The 21,900-nt window shown below is 32.8% G+C and overlaps 1 protein-coding gene across 1 annotated transcript in view; it reads right to left on the reverse strand.

Annotated features, from left to right (window-relative positions):
* Positions 1-21,900, reverse strand: part of LOC123691601 (protein O-mannosyl-transferase Tmtc3) — a 127,304-nt gene that overhangs the window by 26,616 nt on the left and 78,788 nt on the right. The window contains exon 2 of the mRNA XM_045636081.1: positions 6,370-6,506. Coding sequence (XP_045492037.1) covers positions 6,370-6,506 — 137 coding nt within the window. The remainder of the gene's footprint in view (positions 1-6,369; positions 6,507-21,900) is intronic.

Raw genomic sequence — 21,900 nt, forward strand, 5'->3', positions numbered from 1 at the left:
GAACACCTACCCTATTTTTTAGATCTAGCTCCTATTTGCTTTTATCTCTTTCCTCGGCACAAGAAACACTTTCTCAGCAATAAATTATTTTAAGACGACAGCGAAGTGATGGCCGCGTGGAGGGGTTTTTGTGGATGAAGTCAAAGTTTTTTTTTTAGTTTTGGAAAAAAAATATTGAAGTATATTTTCTAGTTAGAAGACTATATTCTAGAGAACTACATAATTATTATAACTGTAATGACCTTGTTTAATATTGATTATCATTACTTTTGGATCAACCCATGTACATGGGATATTCGTATCTCATACTAAATGTATGGGAGGGTTTCAAGTTAATTTTTTAGATATTTCTCGTTTTATTTTTAAAAATTTATTATGGCCATTTTACTCATTAGGTTAAATACTTTCGATATCAGTTTAAAGTTTTTTGATATCTGTAATAGTTACGGAATAATCGCCTGTGCACACTTAACGATTACACCCTGTATACTTTAACCTAGTATAATATTATGTACTTATAAGTTAGAATAATATTTAGTTATAATAATATAGAATTCCAACATTGCTAACCAGATCCGATCTCGATGTTTTAATAATTCCTTGCATGTATCACATTTGTGTAGTTCCAGAAATCGAACAGTCCCAATCAAATATGTAACGTTTTTGAATACAGCATGTATTGAATATTTAATAAGTCGTACCACAAATTGCGGCCATAATATGTGATAATATTGTGTGTTCCAATGTCACGGTTGACGGTCCATTCGACCACAACCATCAATCACGTCGATACGCTCTCTTCGTCACTCTAATTATATATTAACTAGCTGAAACCCTCGGATTCGCCCGCACACTAAACGCAATGGAAATACAATTTATCTTCCCATAATTCACAGTTTTAAAATAGCACTAAGTATTATGCCATTAAACCAAAATTAATATCAAATTCAACATATCGAATGTCCTTTGATGAAAGCGTAGTGAAATCGTTTCGAAGTTTTATTCAGAAGGAAAAACAACTTGTGTCTGATAATAATCATTTCATTTATTTAAATATGCAAGCAATATTAAAAATTAATCACGAAGCCGAATAAAACTATAATCAGAGGATAAATATTCTGTGTTATTGCGGTAAAAAATCGATGTAAGCTGATATCGGATTTATAATGCAAATTTTAATTTAATACAAACGTTGAATGATTTCGTACAATAATAAGCTTCGTTTTTACAGATAATATTACTGCGTTACACAATTAATTACTGACACATAGTCTAGAAATAAGGCAAAGGGTAGGTATAATTAAGAGCGTAATGGCGACCGAGGCGGTATTTTGAGCAATGAAAAACTAATTCAACTTGGTTAAAACTCTCTTGGACCGCAAATAAATACGCCACGATAAAATAAACTTTATTACGCTCATGTAAATATCAAATTACATTATGATACCAGTTTTTAGTGGGTCAGGGTAGCCTTATTTAGGTAAAATTTAATATTTGGTAAAAAAGGAAAATGCTTTTTTACCTGTGTAGACTGTACACAAAAAATTAGGTTTATGTCTGTGATTTAAAAATATCTGTGTAGCCTCAAGTGATTATATAGATGTTAATAAACTTTTTAATTTATCTCTGTCTGTCTTTATATTAAGAATAATATCTGAAATGGTTGAAAGTTTTACATACTACTCTCCATCTCGTTATTAGCAACAAGCAATAATACAACTAGCGTACATTCGTCACATAAATCCAAAACCAATTATAATAACTCGAAATTCACAAAACATACATTCATTCGTCTTCATTTAATCTGTTTACAAAGCTCTCATCCCAGTCTAAGAAACCTTTCAAGTAAGATACACACGATACCCGAATATACGAGTACTAGCTGTTCCCCGCGGCTTTCTTCGCATTGCTCCGTTACCGTTAAGTCCGTTATTTATCTTAGCGTGATGATATAGCCTAAAGCTTTACTCGATATGGTCTATCTAATACTGAAACAGATTTTCGAATCGTTCCTGAGATAAGCACGTTCAATCAATCAACCAAACTCACACAGTATTTTCACATAGACGAATAAATATTTGTTTTATTCCGAGTTGACAGCCCTATCCACAGCAACTGTTACTGCATTGCGCGGTTCCTTTGATTTTTTTCGGTTCATTAAGCTATGAATGATCCCTCACTCTCTTGTTTTGGGTAACAAATTTCCTTATTTGCGCAATCTCGAAGATGGAAGAGGTTCTTAAAGCTTTTTTAAGGATAATTTTTGTATAATTCACTTTTCTAACTTGCTCTCCTCCATTTTATTCTTTCTGTGAATAATTTTAATGAAAATCAAGAATCCTTTGAACAGTTCTTTATGATTTTAAATTGCGCTATTGTTATGTTCATTACTTATGGATGTAGAATAGAAAAAGATCTTCATTTTTTTTTTACTTCAAATATTATTCAATGGCTTACAAAAGAAAATTATTCTAAATTTTAGTATTGTGTGCTTTCAAAAGCTCCTAATTAAAAAAAAAAAAAGAATAAAGATAATTAGGCGTCTCAAATCTAGAATTAATGAAGGACACAACATGATTTTTAAGCAAGTAATCTGCCATCGGTTAATATAATTTAATATGTTATCGTTTGAAGCTTATTCCCGGTCTAATTGGCAAGTGATAGAAATGCAATATTCCATAAGGGAATAACGTGAATTGTACAGAGGCCTGTATTCATAATAGGGATCAGGTAGATGAGGGATTCCACATGCAAACGGCAGTCATGAATTTAAAAGTAATTCCATTATAACTTTGAAGTTGTGAAAATGTTGCCGGGTTGCAAATAATATGAAGCTAAAAGTTGCGAGTGATACTCTAATGTGATTGGAGTGCTCTAAACATGTTATAAGTTTTAAGTGGCGTATACACATCGTTGGGACAGAGGATATTTTTTATTCTAATTGCTTAGATACATATTCATAATTTCATGTAGTTATGTTTTTATTTAAGACTAAACTACCTCTATGAACGGGATTTGATTATTCGTTCCTTTCCTTGCTATTTTTAGAAACAGTTTAATTCAATTTTAAATTCAGTTTTTTTCTGCTAGTTACAATCTGGAAGAATTTAAAACAAGTAGCAAAACAAAAAAGGAAACCTTAGGACGCGTTATTTCCGTAGATAAAACAGCAACTAAATGCTTCGGCTAAATCTTTACAAAAACAAACTAATAAATTTATCGTAATATACTTCAAGAAAATAAATTTTCTAAATCGAATAATAATCTACAAACTCTCACTCAACTTTTATTCACGTAAACTTTTACAAGTGCTTATGAAATACCCGGGTTTCAGAATCACTTTATATTTTATCGAATTATGTACCATAAAATAATATACCTACCTATCTTTCACCAATTCTTGGAAATAACTACAATCCATACTAATATTATAAATGCGAAAGTAACTCTGTCTGTCTGTCTGTCTGTTACTCAATCACGCCTTAACTACTGAACCAATTTGCATGAAATTTGGTATAGAGATATTTTGATACCCGAGAAAGGACATAGGATAGGTTTTATCTCGGAAATCCTACGGGAACGGGTTTTTCTTTGAAAACGCGAGCGAAGCCGCGGGCGGAAAGCTAGTTACTTATACATTACTGCTCTACTATAATAGGTACCTAGTAAATACACTTGTCTTGTTTTCTTGTATAGCCAGTAATGTATAAAATCCATTGGACTGAAAGTACGGTGCGGTTAACCGGTAACCAGAGCATTGTGCATATCTAACTCGAAGTGCTATTCTAGTTTACGTTTCCTTCTAAATAAATACATTTGAAACAAGCCACTACCAAAGACACAAGAATAAAGTTTTGTACGTTATAATTCACTTTGTAAAAATGACTTAAGTATTATGAAAATAGTTTATTCTAATATAATTTTCTTTGTTGACTTCTATAGCTGACTGCATTCATAATTAGTTCAAATAATTTGATAAAAAAGTTTTCAATCTCCATTTTTCAATATTTCAATAATTATACCACTAAATTGAAAACCTCACTTTACCATATATGTTTATATATCTTCATTAACTTAATTTATTGGTAGATATTTTAATTTGTACACATTTCCAATTATTGTGTGGTTAAAACAAATCACAGCTCAATTGAATTGATTTCATTAAATGACTATTGAATATGTTATTATTCATATTGGCAACTTGTTTATAATGATCTGACGGCAGAGTGGTTAGTATCCTTGTTTATTATAGAAAAGGATTTCGGTTCGATGCTCGTAAAATTGTCTGATCAATGATACGTGTTCATATATGTTTGTTTGTCTCAAAAACAACTTGTTTATTTATAACTTTTCAAATTTCTAAACTAAGTTTCCTTAATTTGTAATGTCGTGTCAAATTTTGTTTTTGTTATTTATTAACAAAACTTAGACCATTTCACATCCTTTAGTTAGTGTTGAGAGCGCGTTCGCTTAAAGAGAAATATCTAGCTTTCCACGTGCGCCATTATCTTAAAGTTGGCAACCCATTCGGATATCAAAAGTAATAGGTCGAAAATAGCTAAAAGGATTAAGCTGGCAAATTGGATGTTGAGCATAAACTCCGGATAAATTCGTGGTGGACACAGCAAGTATCCGTAATTAGCAGTAACTAAGGGGATCCGGGCGGACGGTCGTCTGATTAAAACTGGCTTAACTCGGCCACTTTGGCGCTTGCAACAAATAGAAGTACGTCTATGCACGCCAATGTACTGTAATTATCCCTCGAACTTTGTAATACGATAGCGATCTATTCATTTACGGGTTTTTATTGCTAATTGCGGCGATTATGCAGCGGCCATGTTTATCGCGCTGATTAAGGACAATATACTTTATGCGTGGTTCTTGGCACAAAGAGCTGAAGGAGAATTCCTACTTTCAATAGTCTTTTGAGTTTATGTCCATTCTTTTGTTCTTTTCACAATTTACATTGTAGACATTTTTCGTTTCTTTATCTAGGCAACATTAAAGAGTATTTTATACTTTATAATTTCACAAGAAAGTCAATTAAGAATTTTTCTTTTATCTGTAACCATGAATTCTATTGAGTTAGAGTTAATAACCAATTAATTTTTATAATTGCGAAAGTTATTCAGATGGCTACGGCGTTTCTTAGAGACAAATAATAAAATGTTACGTGCCAATTGAAGGGCAAATTGTTATAAGTTTATTTGAGCAAGTCGTTAAAAGTAATACGGGAATCACAGAAGGCAACCCGGCCAAGGTAGTGAGGGATGTAATGCTGAATTATTTAAGAGTTGACTCCAGCCTTCCCGAAACGGGTGGTTTATTGACTGCTAACAATTAAAAGTTTCCCGATTCCATTAACAATTACGGGTTAACGATCCAGCTGTGATTGGACTTTAATATTAATTAATTTCAACTTACGCAAATATGAGAGGCATCTATCGCACAACTTGACGAAATTTCCATTAAATAGTTATTAATTTCAGTTTTAAGGGTCCGCTACGTTTACTTATAAATGTTGGCTGGATAACTTTCAAAGTAAGTACGCCGAGTGAGAGTAATTAATACAAATAGCGATTAATTTTAAATCCAATCTTATGATAACACGAATACTTTCAGTACTATGAAATCTATACTAATATTATAAAGCTGAAGAGTTTGATTGTTTGAACGCGCTAATCTCGGGAACTACTGGTCCGATTTGAAAAATACTTTCTGTGTTAGATAGCCCATTTATCGAGGGAGGTTATAGGCCACGGGGGTGAAACCGCGCGGAGCAGCTAGTGTTTTATATGACGTTGATAATACGCTAGCGTCTGATAAAGACATAATATCACATAGAGATGCCAGGCTCTTCATACTAGACATCTTTTGTCTGGGAGACATTCTTTTATATCCTTTAATGTATTATGTCTGACTTTCTCCTTTAGTGTATGTTGGTCTTGTTTTTACTTGACAATGCCAGGTGGTTTTTGAGTGTACGTTTATTTCTATGGTGTAAACAACTTGATTGTTTTTAGATCGAAAGTTGGCATTAGCATACAAACATTATTATTATATTTGTTTCTCACTCAAGCTCTGCTAACTTTTATAAGATACAAAAGAACGTTCGACAAAAATATGTAAGATAATAAAAATGCCGAAATGGTAGCACATATTGCAAAGGGAGATTCCATTGGTTTTTCGGTTACCACCTTTATAACTTATTACAAAACTAGCTCATTGATCTATACAGTTAAATTAAAACTTATCTAGTACATCTATAAGAGTATTATAAACCGGATTGAATTTTTCAAACATAAACATTTTTTTTTCTTCAGCTTTATAATATTAGTATAGAAGCTTTATAATATTCGTATAATTTACCTGTAATATAGTAGAGACACCAATGCATGTAGCAGCAGGTTGACGAGGTGGTAGCCAGCCGGCTGCAACCCGTGGATCGCGTAGTTCCATCTGAAGGTCAGCACCGTCAGAGGACGGTAGGATTTGTGAGATTGTTCCTGTAAATAATGGATTGGTTATTTAATTTATTTCATTTAGGAGGTTGTTGATTTGTTATAAAAGAATCTTAATGACTTTGATTACTGATGCAGGCTTTGAAAGAAACGCAGCCATTATGTCGTAATCATTATAATTATCATCCTCCAAATCAGTAAATGATTTAGAAATATATATTTTGCTGAATGATAATGTATCGCTTCAAACTAAGCGATTGGAACTAGATTTAAATATATACTAGATCGTAATAATAAAAAGCCGAAATCGATTTTGACAGAATATTCTGTGACCTCTAAAAATCTAAATGCAACGCAACAAATCACAAAACAGAAGTATCAATTAAACACTTTCACGCTGAATTTTAATTAAACAAAAGTTTAAAGAGAAAAGCGTTGAGATAAGATTTACATAAGGATCCCATAATGCAAATAAACGACTAAATGAACGGCGCTCAGGAATTTCAATTGCATGTAATACGCGAAGTATGAACAAATAAATCACCTTTATGGTATAAGTTGAACGTACAAAAATGTCGGTGTCGCATAAAGTTGATTCATGGTGGGACAAAATTAGGTAGCGTTACGCTTCTTTAAATGAAATTCCATGTCAGGTAGGCTGGGGTGGTACCATTTGTCACGGGAATGTTCTAGGATATGTATCTCATGTTTGGTACTGGCCTGAATTCGTGCAATGTGCAAATTCAATGGAAGAATGGTGGTTTGAAGATAAGATAGCGGTATAGTCTATACTGTGTTGTAACGTGCTTTTGTGATCTGGTACAAAATGCGAAGTAAAAGGGATTGAAAACATGGAACACACCCTGTAAGGTCACATTAATGGTAAATTTTAGAAAGCTGTGCAATAAAGATTTTGATTGAGTTGCGCATATTTGAGTTGATCAGATAATAAACAATTAGTATTTGAACTTTAATAGTATTTTCTAATTAGGCTGGTCTTCAAAAAGCGAGCTGCTACGCGTTGCAATTGCTTTGTGAGGCTGCTCGAGCTTTGAGGACCTGTCTCATAATGTCACATTTTTTATATTGGTATTAGAACAAATTGAAATGTAGGTAAGTGAATTATTCAAATGTATCAGAGTTTCAGCTATACATTAATCATAGACTAATAGTACTTTTCTTACAGTACCATTTTAAATACCGCAGTATACATAGTATTGGTTACCTAAACCATGTTCAATTTATCTTCCAAAGTTAGAAGCACCCCGTATAGCTCCGAGTTGAAGTTATTTCTAAGATTAGTTTTAAACACAGCTTCAAAATCTTGTTAAAAGTTTCTGTTTTAAATGTTGGAAACCACTGACCAAACTTTCAGATCTTTCTTTGGAACTTCTGGAGTTCTGACTATCACTATTAAACCTGATGTAGAGGTATATTTGAAAAGTCATTTGACTTTTTTACGAACTAGATAAATTCGTGATGTACTCTCAATACCAAGAAAAACATCAAAATAATAAGTCGGTAAGCAAAGATTTCTCTTGAAGCTTAACTGAAACTGCAGATATTTGTTATTAATCAATGCTTCTTTGAATATACTTAACGAATAAATAACCGCTTTAATGTCGAAATACAGCATGAGTTTGAACAACACAAGAAATCTACTTTAATTTAATAAAGAAAATGATTCAAAATTGGTAGATAAATGGGATATAATTTCCGGCCCTTAATGAAGCCTTACTGAATTCATTTCGTTATTGCCATATAATTTTGGAAAAAATATTTTTATTTTTCAAATATAACGTTATTAAAACGGTATTTCACCTGATTATGTATAACGTTAATGATTGAATATACCATTACTTTTGTAACAGTACGTACAGGTCGCGTCAAGTGAAAAGAACGCTGACGGTTAAGCTGCGCATTGGCGATTTATCGGTCTATTTGGTGTTATGAGGTGTATAAGAATAACAAATAGGTAGTTGCGAAGCCACGATTCGCGAGCTTAGTTCAAAAATAAAATAATCGGCACATAGCTTACGTGCAAAACTCGATCCATGCGCAAACACAAACCATCACTTTCATCCAGTGTTCTTTTTACGTGACGCGTACTGTACCTAATATTTAAAAGACTTATTTTATTTAAATAGGTTAGATGTATTTTGACACTACATACTCAAAATATAATAAAGCATGTGGTATATTCCCGATGATGAACCGCCGTACAGCACAGGTAATTTATAATAGTCTTGTGGGCTGGCGAACTAGGCCATTTGTGTGGCGGCAGGATTTAGCTCTGCCTCATCCACTAAAAAGCTGCGACGTATGTGGTTCTGCGGTCCACTATTCTAATGTATATTACTAAAATTCACGTAATATTTGATACTAAAATGTTTTGGTTGCGGCTAAAACGTTTGCGACATTCTGAGTTTAACGAGCTTCAGCTGCGACGTAAAATGTTATATTATATTTATGGCGTACTCGGAAAGCGGATATAATCTACATGGAATTAATATTAATGTACCTGTAAAATTTTCTTGATGATAATTTTAATTCGTAATTAAGTTTTACGGTCTAGTAGGATGTGCTTTAAGAACATGTATTTTGGAACAATGTAAAATCCGAAATTACTCCTTATAATATTACGTAATATTATGACGATTTACATATTCCTATTGATGTTTAGTTGAAGTTTTAGTTTGAGATTAGTGTATAAGGACGTATTTTTGGAAACTAGAATTGTTAGAATTGTAAAGCAAAGCTTTTAAGTTCCATTTTTTATAACAAAGCCAAGTAAATTATAAACGCATATTGACCACATATCTTCCATATAATAAATTATAACGTCCAGATCAAATCGTGCAATAAAATTTTATGAAATAATTTATTTGTAACATGGTTGAGCTTTATCTAGCGAATACCGTTAAGATAGGCGAGGGTTTAAAATATGATGGTTTATCTAAACGGTCATTTACAGTAGCGTGTGAAAAATGACACGACCTTTTAGCCTGGCCATAAATTGCGAGCAATTTTCAACTTGATAGAGTTTTATTTTAGCGAACAGTTACGTATTCTATTGCGCGACCCGTGACATATTTATACAGGATAAAGCCGTCATGATGAACGATTGCCACTATACATTTGTTTAAGTCGCTAGTTATTACGGGGATTATTATTATTGTAGGGTGCGTATAGAAACGTGCGGCAGACGGTCCCAGCTACTTATTTGTTAAACAGATTAATGTCGGTTTCCGCGTAGAACGCGTCTCTATAATTAATAGGCTCTGCGCTAAACCCCTTTGCGATATAACGCTTGTAATCTTTGTTTTAATAGAAATTGCTGATGATGTTTACAAATGTACTTAGAACATAATTCAACGCTGATGAATACACTACGTCTTACTGTTAAATTTGTTTGTGTATAAATAATATATTCAGCAAATCATTGGTAACGTTACATCCAATTATCTGGTTTCAGAAATTACTTCTACGAAAAAGTAAATGTGCATTCTTATATGGAAAATCAATTTTATTGTAGATTTTGGTTGCTATCAAGCACTGAAAAGATTATTTAATTTGAAACGGAATTGTATACACACTAATAAATAAAAACTTTGTGAGAATTTGCTTTTCGTGGTATGATTTCTCGGAATACCGTAAATAATATTGTTACAGAGATGTTAAATACAAAAATAACACAAAAAAGTTAGAGACTGAAGTTGTTGTGTAATTCGTTGAGGTTGAGGGATAAAGCAAAAGTTACATTTGTTTCTGGATGGCTTTTGATGGTAACAGATAATTGAAAAGTATGTTATAGCCAAACCAAGCAGAGTACAATTGATAACCGTTTATTATATGTATATACGTAACTTTACATATTTATCTAAGACGTATATAACACAATCTATACTTAATTACTTAATCTATACATATAATAAAATCGTAGGAAAGTCAAAACTGTACATTGAATATTTTTTTAAAAGAATACCTGGGCCGTGATCTATAATCGATATAGAAGCCAAAAACATAGTTTTTAGAATTTTTGTCTGTTTGTCTGTTTGTCTGTTTGTCTGTATGTTTGTCCGAGCTAATCTCGAAAAGTACTGCATAGATTGACTTCAAATTTTGCATGAATATTACTAACAGGTCGGGTGAGGCTATAGGCTACATATTATCAAGCTATCATCTACGGGGGAGGAGCTGTGAACCTTTATTTTTCTTACGTATTCCGTGTATTACGACAGCGTACAATCTAAAGACTCATGTTTAAATGTTGGTTTCGAGTAAGCCATGCTATTATCTAGCTTTACAAAATAAAAACTATGTCATTTACGTAATTTGGGCAGAGAAACAGTTTAATGAATTTAGTAGTATAAAGACAAATTAGAAACAGCGCCATCTATTAAATGCTAATTTACACGTTAACTATTGGAAATTAATAATCAAATGACGCATATATAAATGTTGTTTGACAATATCTAGATTGACACTATAAAAATTATGCCATTTAAGTAACTTGGGAAGAGAAACATAGCTTAAAGAATGTAAGTTGTATAATGTTAATTTTGTAACAGCGCCATCTATGAGATTTCGTAAAAATCAAATCAATTTACATGTTAACACTACTGAACACAATGTTAAAAATTAATAATTTAAATATAATTATGTTATTTATTTATTTAACTCTTTAACCCATATCTTCCGTTCCCTATAAGATATATTTCGTGTAAATAATAAACTACATTTTTTTTTTAAAGTGAGTGTACCTACTTAGATGTTTATTATTTTAAGTAAAAATAGACACCATTATCTACAGTTAATCTAATGATTGTGTTCCAAAGAGTATAATAATATATTGTTGTGTTCATTAGTTACAATTTTTAAAATCTTCGTGTTTTATAAATTTACTAGCTTACCGCCCGCGGCTTCGTCCGCTTTGTCTAAAACCTAATAAATTATGTACTAAAACCTTCCTCTTGAATCAGTCTATCTATTAAAAAAACCGCATCAAAATCTGTTGCGAAGTTTTAAAGATTTAAGCATACAAAGGGACATAGGGACATAGGGACACAGAAAGCGACTTTTTTTATACTATGTAGTGATATTTATAAAGCAATTGAATGCCATAAAACCAAAAATATCAAATGCAATCTTCGTGTTTTGTGAATTTTCACCATCATGCGTTCCCACAAAAGGTAAGTTGTTACTTACAGGTATTTATTGAAATGAAATGAAATGAATGATTCTTTTATTATTTTGAGGTGCATTGGGAACAGAAGTTTTTGATAAAATTTTATTTGTAAGTAGCTTTTTTTATAGATTTACAGTTAACTTTTGATTTTTTTATTCAATGCTAATAAAATTATATCGCCTTTGGAAGACGATTTCTGCTGATATTTTTACTACACCACTTGAAAATTGATGATTTGATGATAAAGACAGTAGCAGCGAGGATTAAGTGGAAATTAGTAATCATCCGCTTCGTCAATTTTTGACTGAAGTTAATGTCCAACGTCCAATGGTTCAATCATTGGAAGTATCTCGGGAAATTTTGGAGGATATTTTTCAGGAAGGAGAGGAGGGGCAGCCAACCACATATCAAACTACTACGTTGTAGTACCGAAAAAAATGTTATTGCCAAATGAAACGTAAATTTTGCACTCACAACTTTACAAGTAATGTTTTTATTTTGACTTTGCGGTTATCTGATTATAATATTTATCGTTATGGCTATCGACGTACCGACCGTACTGGGATCAGAGTAGGTACATGATATACAGTTCATCATCCCGGATTGCTTAGAGCATTTTCACACTGAAAAAGATGTTTTCTTTGAATCGTAGTTGCTTCATTTATTTATTTTTAATCATTTTAAATAATATGTTTTATATTTTATAAATATATCATTTTCATTATTTAAGTAGATAAAATAAATTATGTAACGGTTTTATAAGAAAACACATTATATTTGTTAGGCGACGGTGATTTCTTCCAGGCAAAAGAAATCATCTTCAGGATGGAATCATCCTGGATCATCTTCAGAATCATCTTCTGAATCATCTTCAGAATCATCTTCAGGATGGAATCATCATCATGGATCCAGATGGGGGTCAAGTGACGCGAGCCACGTACCTACCACAAACATGCTTAGTTTGTGGTATCGAGCGCGAAAGATAGTCATCGTGTTTTTAGTAAAGTTACTATGTAAACTAACGTAATTTAATACTTAGGTACATATTCTATAATGGTGTGCTCAAACTGTTAATCTACATTTAATTTAGATTATTATTTGATACTAAGTAATGTAGAATTTAAACCACATTCATGTTTTCTTCAGATTTTAAGATTTTATTATCAGAGTGTTCAATTTTAATGTAGTTAAATTTTATAAGAGACAATAATTAAGAAAATTTTAAAATAAAGTGTCACGTATTTTTTTTAAACAACGAATGACGAAAAACGACCTAATCGCGGACGAAGTCGCGGGCAACAGCTAGTAATATTATAAAGCTGACAAGTTTGTTTGAACGCGCTAATCTCGGGAACTACTGGGCCGATTTGAAAAATTCTTTCAGTTTTAGATAGCCCATTTATCGAGCAAGGCTATTATAGGCTATATATCATATCGCTAAGATCAACAGGAGCGAAGCACTGCGGGTTAAACCGCGGAGCACAGCCAGTATTTAATAAAACTTATCTGAAATCTGAAAGTTCATGTCTATTCTAAATTCTGAAAAGAGGATCAATACCTCCTTTGCAAATTTAAATTATAAATACATTATGAAACATTACCGATATTTAATATTCGATTTAGGCTTTGGGTCTGGAAGGTTCGGTTAATTAATTTTATTATTACAGATTTTATGTAAATATGGAAACGTTAATTTAATCAAAATTTACATAGCGTACGAATGAAATAAGCTTTTCATTCCAATAGTATTCCATATGCTTTGTTCTCAATGTACGGTTAAATCATTTGTTTTACAACTGTTTATAATATTCTTACATTCAATGCAGAGCTTTATAGTATACCAACTAGCTCTCCACCCTCGGCTTCGCCCGCGCAGTCAAAGAAAAACCCGCATAGTTCCCGTTCCCGGGGGATTTCCGGGATAAAACCTATCCTATGTCCCGGGGTAAAAAGTAGCCTATGTCCTTTCTCGGGTATCAAAATATCTCTTCTTCGTATTTATAATATTAGTATGGATAGAGGTAAATCAAGTTATTTGATCCTCTCATATTAAGTATGCCTAATAATTAATTTGTTCCTGTCATATACCTAATGTTATTGAGACCATACAAAACGACACGTGTGCGATATCAACAAAATGAGTTTTCTGTCTTTTTCACGCTAAATTATCATTTCGTCTGAAAGTCGGATATGTTGTAGCCAGTTTTAGCTATAGGGAAGGTTGTCATCAAGAAGCTTATATCCTCTAATACACTGGAGATTGCACTATGACCATTAACTTGAAACAAGAAACTATGACATTCAATGACGTCAGTCATGTTATTTGTCTCTTTCTGTCGAGTGACCACGCTGGTTTGTAAATTCAGGATTTTTCAAAATAGAAAAAACTAAAAATCATGGTCTATAAATAATAACGACATATATTTTTAACAGTATTTATATTATAATATTATGGTCATAACTACTTTATAGGTAGGTACATACAATTTTAATTGGTATAGAATGATAGTTATAAATAACTTTTGGCTACAAAGCTTGGATATGAACCGATATATAGCATTAACATCCTTTGTAAATAGAGGAAAGTTGTGTTTTGCATCAGATGCTGTTTACCAAATTGTTAGCTACTCAGATCTTCTTTTTAAACGCGTTGCTTCGACGGGTCAATTTCAAGCCAGAATCATCAAAGAAAAACTGTTTATAGCAGCCTTGCACAAATTTCAGCTAACTTTACAAAGTTTATTTTTCAAAAGGTATTTTTTTCTGGGTCGTAATCCTCAGTAACCTTGATGGGCACATATATTTCTTTTTATTTTACTTTTTGGAAAGCTGAAATACGTAAAACAAAAAAATATGAGGTAAGTTAAAAAAGTATAAATTTCAATGTAAAAACGAACAATCTTATAACTACATGTGAGTGCAATACCGATGTCATGTGTTGTTTCATTACTAGTAACAATCTTTAAAATGGTGTTCTAAATTTTCATCATAATATTGTTATTACAATATATTCTCTTCGCTATCCATAAAAACTCGTCATCATGGTTACCTTACTTGTTAAATCTGTTTATTGAAAACTTGTTGAACAATGATAAAGTATTAGGGAAATAACAAATTTAACATGACTGCTTACTAAAATGATGCTAAATTAGACAATTTTTGCCATTGAAATGATTCTAAACAGGTAAATGCAGGAGTATTGAGGAATATTGTAAATAACGTAAATATACACTTGCCTGTGAAATTCTATGCCAGAATTTGGTGTCCAAACACTTCTGCAATTTTGCACAATACAATGCATTCTTTATATTCGGAAAATATTCATTAAATAAGCAACAATATTAACTTAAATATTCGAAGCGACGCAATTTTTTTGACACACATGCCATATTGACAAAGTGAGAGTTGCTACAATTTTATTATGGTGACTACCCATAATCAGGGAGTATCGCTTTTTAATAATTGGTTCAGATACTTAGTTTATTTAGCATAAATAATAATTGTCTCATCCAACAATGCTTCTGAATGACGTTGTTGGCAATTTATCAACAAACTCATGTACAAAAACTAACCTTTTGCACAGAATATTACAGCATACATAGTAGCCTTGGGAAAACTTCGTATTAACAGTGGCAATACCAAGTTAGGTGTGAAAGTGATAAAAAACATGAACTGGGCAATATTTTCTTGTTACACGTCAATGTTCATACCGAAATCTCCAGTGTATTAGATATAAGCTTCTTGGTTGTCATAGATATCAGAATACACGTATAAAATAATAATACAGTTGTCAAAGGTTCGGTCACGTAGTGATGTGTCAGTTTCCGATATTGTCAGCGTCGAAACGATTCAAGGAAAATTGGATCGTTTTATTGATAACAAGGTGAATTGAAAGAAATCCTCGGATGTAGTATGAGCTGGATATTGTGTATTATGTCGTGATACTTGTTCTTGTTATGGGACAAATTTAGTTTGATCAACAATTTAAGCGCTCGAGTGTAGGTACGCTTTAGTGTGTCGTACTTGGTGTCGTACGTGGTATGATATTTTATCTGTAATTGTTGACGTAAATAAAGATAAAAGCGAAAATTAATTTAAAAAGTAACATAAACGTAAGTAAATAAAATAAAAAAGGTCAATACTTCTGAAAATATTCTGTTATGAAGGTACGTTGTAAGCATTATTTCATTATGTTTCAGAAATCAAAAACACCTACACTTGCTTTGTCTTACCGAAGCATACAATTTATTTTCGCATGGCAAAAAACTGTCAAATTATCTCATATTCAAAGTTTTTTTTGTACGTTTCTTTCAAAGAAATTACATTAAAAAAGACATTAAAATATTCCCTGTTTGGAGATGAGCGTCCTTTCTGAGGCAAGAAAAATAATTCTTACATCTTATGGACTTTGATGGATGATCTAAATGAATTCAATTTAGGTTTTTACGCAGTTAAATCTTTGGTTTCCAGGAATGTGTTATCATTAATGCCGTTGTAAGCATTCGAAAAAAATGCTTTTCGATGATTTTAAATTAGTTCAACGTTAAGTTAATAAGATTTTCAAAGCCCCAACAATCTTTTAGGAATTCTAAGAAAATTTAATATCGACGTAAAAGTAATTGTCTTGTATCAATATTTGGGAAATACGTGCCTACGTTGGTATACATATAATAAGCATTTAATTTTATAAAAGAATCATGAAAACACTTTTTCCTGCTTGTGCCTATTTTTCGGGGTCAAGGTAAGTACCTACGTTCAGCGACAGCTGTCAGTTGTATTTTTTCAATTAACTATATCAACAAGCCGACATAATAATATGTTGTATGGATTGTTTACAGTTAAGTAATACTCGCGAAAATGCTTTAAAACAAGCGCTTTTTGTCGTTAGGAATGTTCTACGTAGAATTACGACAGATAGAGTGATTTTGATTCCAAATAAAATATTGTTAATTTTTAAGAGCCTTAGCTAAGCTAAGGCTAAGTTAGCTTAGGTTTAGGCTATCGATGTATGTATGATACGTAATAGTCTGACTAGTCATACCTGTATTAATAATAAACATAAAAAAAGTTTTATAGGAATCACTCATTATCACTTATCTCCTTAAAAGCCTTAGAAGGGACTGATAGGGGTGTGCGAAATAGCTAAAGACATTATAAGAACAATTCATTTGTAGGTATGCTAATAAATACTAATTAATTCTTAACAATGCAGTTTGCATGCAATTATAAAGGTAATAACAAAAACAGCATTTTAAAAACTTCACCATTTCCTAAAATAGAAGCTATTTCAATATAACCTTCCATCAACTCGTATTTTGTACCGTTTTGGATACACGTTACACACTGAATAAATGATGAAAAAAGTTTAAAATTTCATCGCCGCTGCCTCGCCCAAATCCGTGCGTCAGAGACCTCTTCGAAATAAATATCCAGATTGAAAGTTTAAAGCCGGCTATTAATTTTAGTTTATTCTGCCACCGCTCAGGCATCGACAGGCCTGATTGATCGCGTGCTGTTTAGTGATCGACGCGTTTGTTCTTGCGTTTAAAACGCAATCAATAACGGCGCAGCCCTCAACGTACTGATACGTCAGTTAATTGGCGCGAAATTTGCATAATATGATGAACGTTTCGGATGTTTTCAAACACGGCTATCGAGGTTAAAGGTACAAGTCCGAGACGGGCCGCAGACCGCAAACTGCAACAGAAAACTGCAAGCGACACCACTTGTTTCTATGAACATCTATGAATCGCTGCGCGTTGCGTCTGCAGGCAGCAGTGTCGCCGCGCTTGGAATCAATTTCATAGATGTTCATAGAAACAAGTGCTGTCGCTTGCAGTGTGCGGTTGCAGTTTGCGGTCTGCGGCCCGTCTCGGACTTGTACCTTTATTTTTCAAAGAGAATATCGTATCGCTTTATTGACGTCTGATAATTGTTAGCAATTACGGCCTACACTGGATTATGTTTGGGGATTTAAATACCAATATGGTAAAGCTAGTATTTGTTAACAACATTATCTTATGCTATAACGAACATAATAATAAATCCAGTGAAAAGTGGTAAATAAAAATATTGCAGAATGAGGAAAAGAGGAGATAATTTTATGATTAAATTGTTTTGTCGAAAATGAGAATGGATGGTGTTCTATCATTTCTAAGTTGTTTTATTTTATCGCTTCCTTACCCCAAAAATAGGCCAAAATTTATGTTATATAAATACAATTAAACATATACAATAATAAACATTCCAGGAACGGTGATAAGTCCTCAATATTTAACAATGGTACGCATAAAGCGAATGTTATTAACAGACCCTGTATTAAGATATTAATTACGCTGTTACATGAATAATTTAGAATTTACAACGAGCGAATAATAAAACAGATTTGTAAGAAACACAGACAGATAACAAAGAGCTGGCTCAAAAATGAATTTAATATTAAAATATGCTTATTTCATTGTACGTCGGAAAGCTCAGTTAATTGAAACAGGTTATTAGGAGCCGACCATACCTTATTCTGGAAACAATATATTAGCATATAAATTAATTAATGCTCGGCAATTTTCTTTTGTTATAGCATTATCGTGATTTTGATTGCGATTAAGTTTTTGCGATAGTGGAAATGGCCGGAAGATTGTAATAGTGAGTTTTATTCGTAATTTGGTATTTATTTTTATATTGTGCCTACCGTAAACCATTGAATTGCTTGTGTTTATCTTGATTCAATTTCAGTGATAGTTTTCGTTTATAGTTAGTCAAGTAAAATAAAACAACTAACGATACATTGAAAGTTTGATTTGTTTTGGTCTTTAAATGTTATCAAAATACTAAAACTAATATGAAACACTTAAAACACAGTGCCTTATTAATTATTGAAGTCAAACAAAAGAAAATACCGTATATTCGTCCATAGTTCATACGTTACTTTGTAAAAGCTAATAGTAAAATCGACAATACACAGTAATAATGGGTGTAAAGTGAGAATGGTGCTTATAATCCCATTAACCCGATGGTACAGCCATTATACTGAATGACTCAGCAAAAAATGATAAAGCAAATTGATAGATTTGGAGGTAATAGGGATTTGTTAGCTTTCAAGAGGATGTAGGAAACGTCTCATTGTATGTCGAATATCTTTGTATATAACTTTATATATATGAAGATGTTTATGGCTTTTTTATAAGCTTCTAAAGTATATAAGGTTAACTTAATTAATTATTTAAGCAAAGACGAGAAATGCAACAAGTTCTACAAGTAAATATGAACAAAGTTACTCGTAAAATAATATGTAGCAGACTTATCACTTAACCAATCTATACTAATATTATAAAGAGGAAAGGTTTGTATTTATGTATGGTTTTCACGCATAAGCTACTGGACCGATTTAAAAAAATCTTTCACCATTAGAAAGCTCCATTTAAAAAAAAATAGAGATCCTTACCAAAACTGCAATAATGTAACCCAAGATGTAAAAAAAATATTTATTTGTCATCGTGTGCGATGCGGAATCTATTCCTTGAAGTACGAGGATGGTTCTTATGAAAAAAAAAAAACGTGAACATGTAGGTACCACGGGCGAAGCCGGGGCGGACCGCTAGTCTTCAATAATTCCACTTGAAACAGCTACATTTATTATTTCAAATAAGAACATAAAGGCCTGTAATTATTACCGAGTTAATTATTACCCCAGAAATTAAGTTCCCTCATATTTCTGACTAGCTTCCGCCCGCGACTCCGTCCGCGCGGATGTCGGTCTTCGCGTGGATGGTTTATTTCTTCATTTTGAGTAACTCTGACAATGATATCTTATAAATATATATTGGACCCAAATACGGCTAGGCCTATAATAATACGCAACGTGTGTTCGCGGTTCTACAGAACAACGTCTATGGATAAAACTGAAAAGATTAATTTTTTTCTACGTATTTTATTTAAAAAGTATCCTATTATACGCCCAGGATAATAAGGTATAATTATACCAAGTTTCATCGAAATCGAACCGTTAGTTTTCACGTGATGCAGACAGACAGACAGACAGACAGACAGACAGACAGACAGACAAAAAAATTTTTAAACACATATTTGGGTTTGGTATCGATCCAGTAACACCCCCTGGTATTTATTTTTTCAATATTTTCAACTTATTTTCAATGTACAGAATTGACCCTTCTACAGATTTATTATAATATGTATAGTTACAAATACAATGAAATGAGATGACAGAGAGAATTAGGGTCTCAGCACACATATGGGATCGGAAAGGGATCGTAACCATATCGCCTCGAGCCGTTCAGAATGATTTGTATTAAACTCCCTACTGCAACGCACACTAATCGGAATAGTAACGTAATCGCCTCCCCTCGGAACGGGCTCCGAACTTGCTATTCCAGCGCTAACGGCTCATCGTCCCCGCGCTTACGTCTCTCCGTCCCCGCGCTTACGTCTCTCCGTCTCCGCGCTTACGTCTCTGCCTGCTACGACATGCCGTACTTACCGTTTTTAGGCGTAACGCCGGTGTCGCCTAGCCGTAGCCGAGTTGACGTACAGGCGCTGCTGATACGCTTTCGTCACGTGCATACGGTAGGTTGACGCCTGGTTGACAGCGAGGCGAAAGGCGTTACGGTTACGATCCCTTTCCGATCCCATATGTGTGCTGAGACCTTTATGAGTTTAATGAATAAACCAATTTACGGTGAAAACAATATTAATATGTTAATTATTATTATTATGCATACAATATATTTTATTCCAATAAGAACGACCGCTCGCCACACTGGACACGTCCGCTCGCATCAAAATTCATAAATTTTATGCGTCGCGCGGATTTTTTTTTTTTTTTTTTTTTTGTATGGTGTTTCTCAATGTTAGCCAGAAGGGCGCGGATCGCAGTCCTTATATAGGAGTCGTGGCAGGCGTGGCATCGTGCGGCTCTCGTGTGACGCAAACGGTTCAAGCCAAATCCGACTTTCGGAGCTACATGTTACGGCGCTGAATCCACTGCGGTATAGAACAACGTCTATGGATAAAACTGAAAATTTTAGTTTATTTTTTTTTCTACGTATTTTTCCAGGATAAAAAGTATCCTATTTTACGCCCAGGATAATAAGGTATAATTATACCAAGTTTCATCGAAATCGAACCGTTAGTTTTCACGTGATGTCTTCACATACAGACAGACAGACAGACAGACAGACAGACAGACAGACAAAAATTTTTTTAATCACATATTTGGGTTTGGTATCGATCCAGTAACACCCCCTGCTATTTATTTTTTCAATATTTTCAATGTACAGAATTGACCCTTCTACAGATTTATTATATGTATAGATATCAAGTACCTAAAAGTTTAAAATTAGCACAGTCCATAAATATTTATTTGAATAAAAACGCTTCAAACGTAAATTTCTCTAAATAAATGTTCAAAAGTATAATTATAGAGTTTTTACAATGAAGGTATTTATATCTATCTTCCTTATTGGAAGTTAAGAAAAATACGTGTTAACTAAATTACTGTTATAAAGGTAAGTAATTTTTTTTTTAGGAAACTGTAAAGTATTTACACGTGGAAAACATTACACACAACGGAAGATGAAAAACAGCGAAATTTGTAAAAGAAAATTTAATGAGCTTTACAACAAGACTTAATAAGGTTCCTGTATTTTTTAAATTACGGCTATTAATCTGAAAGTAACGCTTACGGAAATAAGAGGAATTAAATTATTCCGAAATATTTTATTACAATTATGGCTTTCAAGATCGAAAACGGTTTGTATAAATAATTGATTTCAATCGTGACGTACTTTTGTAATCGTCGTTGAAAGGAAATGTATAAATTAACATTTCGAGCTCTACTACGGAATTCTTGAAGTTGAATTTTAAATGTACTGTTGTACCTTCTCTAGTTCATTAATTAAATTGATTATTTTATTCAGCATGACTAACTTAACATTCCTGTTCCTTGCCTGAAACTCTGTAACTTATAATAAGTAGGTATACTTATAGCGAAGATATAAATAAAAAAGAACGTGTGTGCAGAGAACACGTGTCAGAAGTGAAACTTCATTGGCAAAATTCAAAGACACCAACATCGTCGCCTTTCGCCGTGACATGACGGTACAGCAAGATGCGATCTTTAAAACTTATGGCCGCCCTAGAAGTTTCAGTTCAACAAAATCTTTACACTTTATTAGATATATTATGTATAAAGTACCTATACATAAAACTATGTAATATCGTAGCAGATATAATAAT

This window comes from Colias croceus, chromosome 5 (genome assembly GCF_905220415.1).
Source record: "Colias croceus chromosome 5, ilColCroc2.1".
NCBI lineage: Eukaryota > Metazoa > Arthropoda > Insecta > Lepidoptera > Pieridae > Colias > Colias croceus.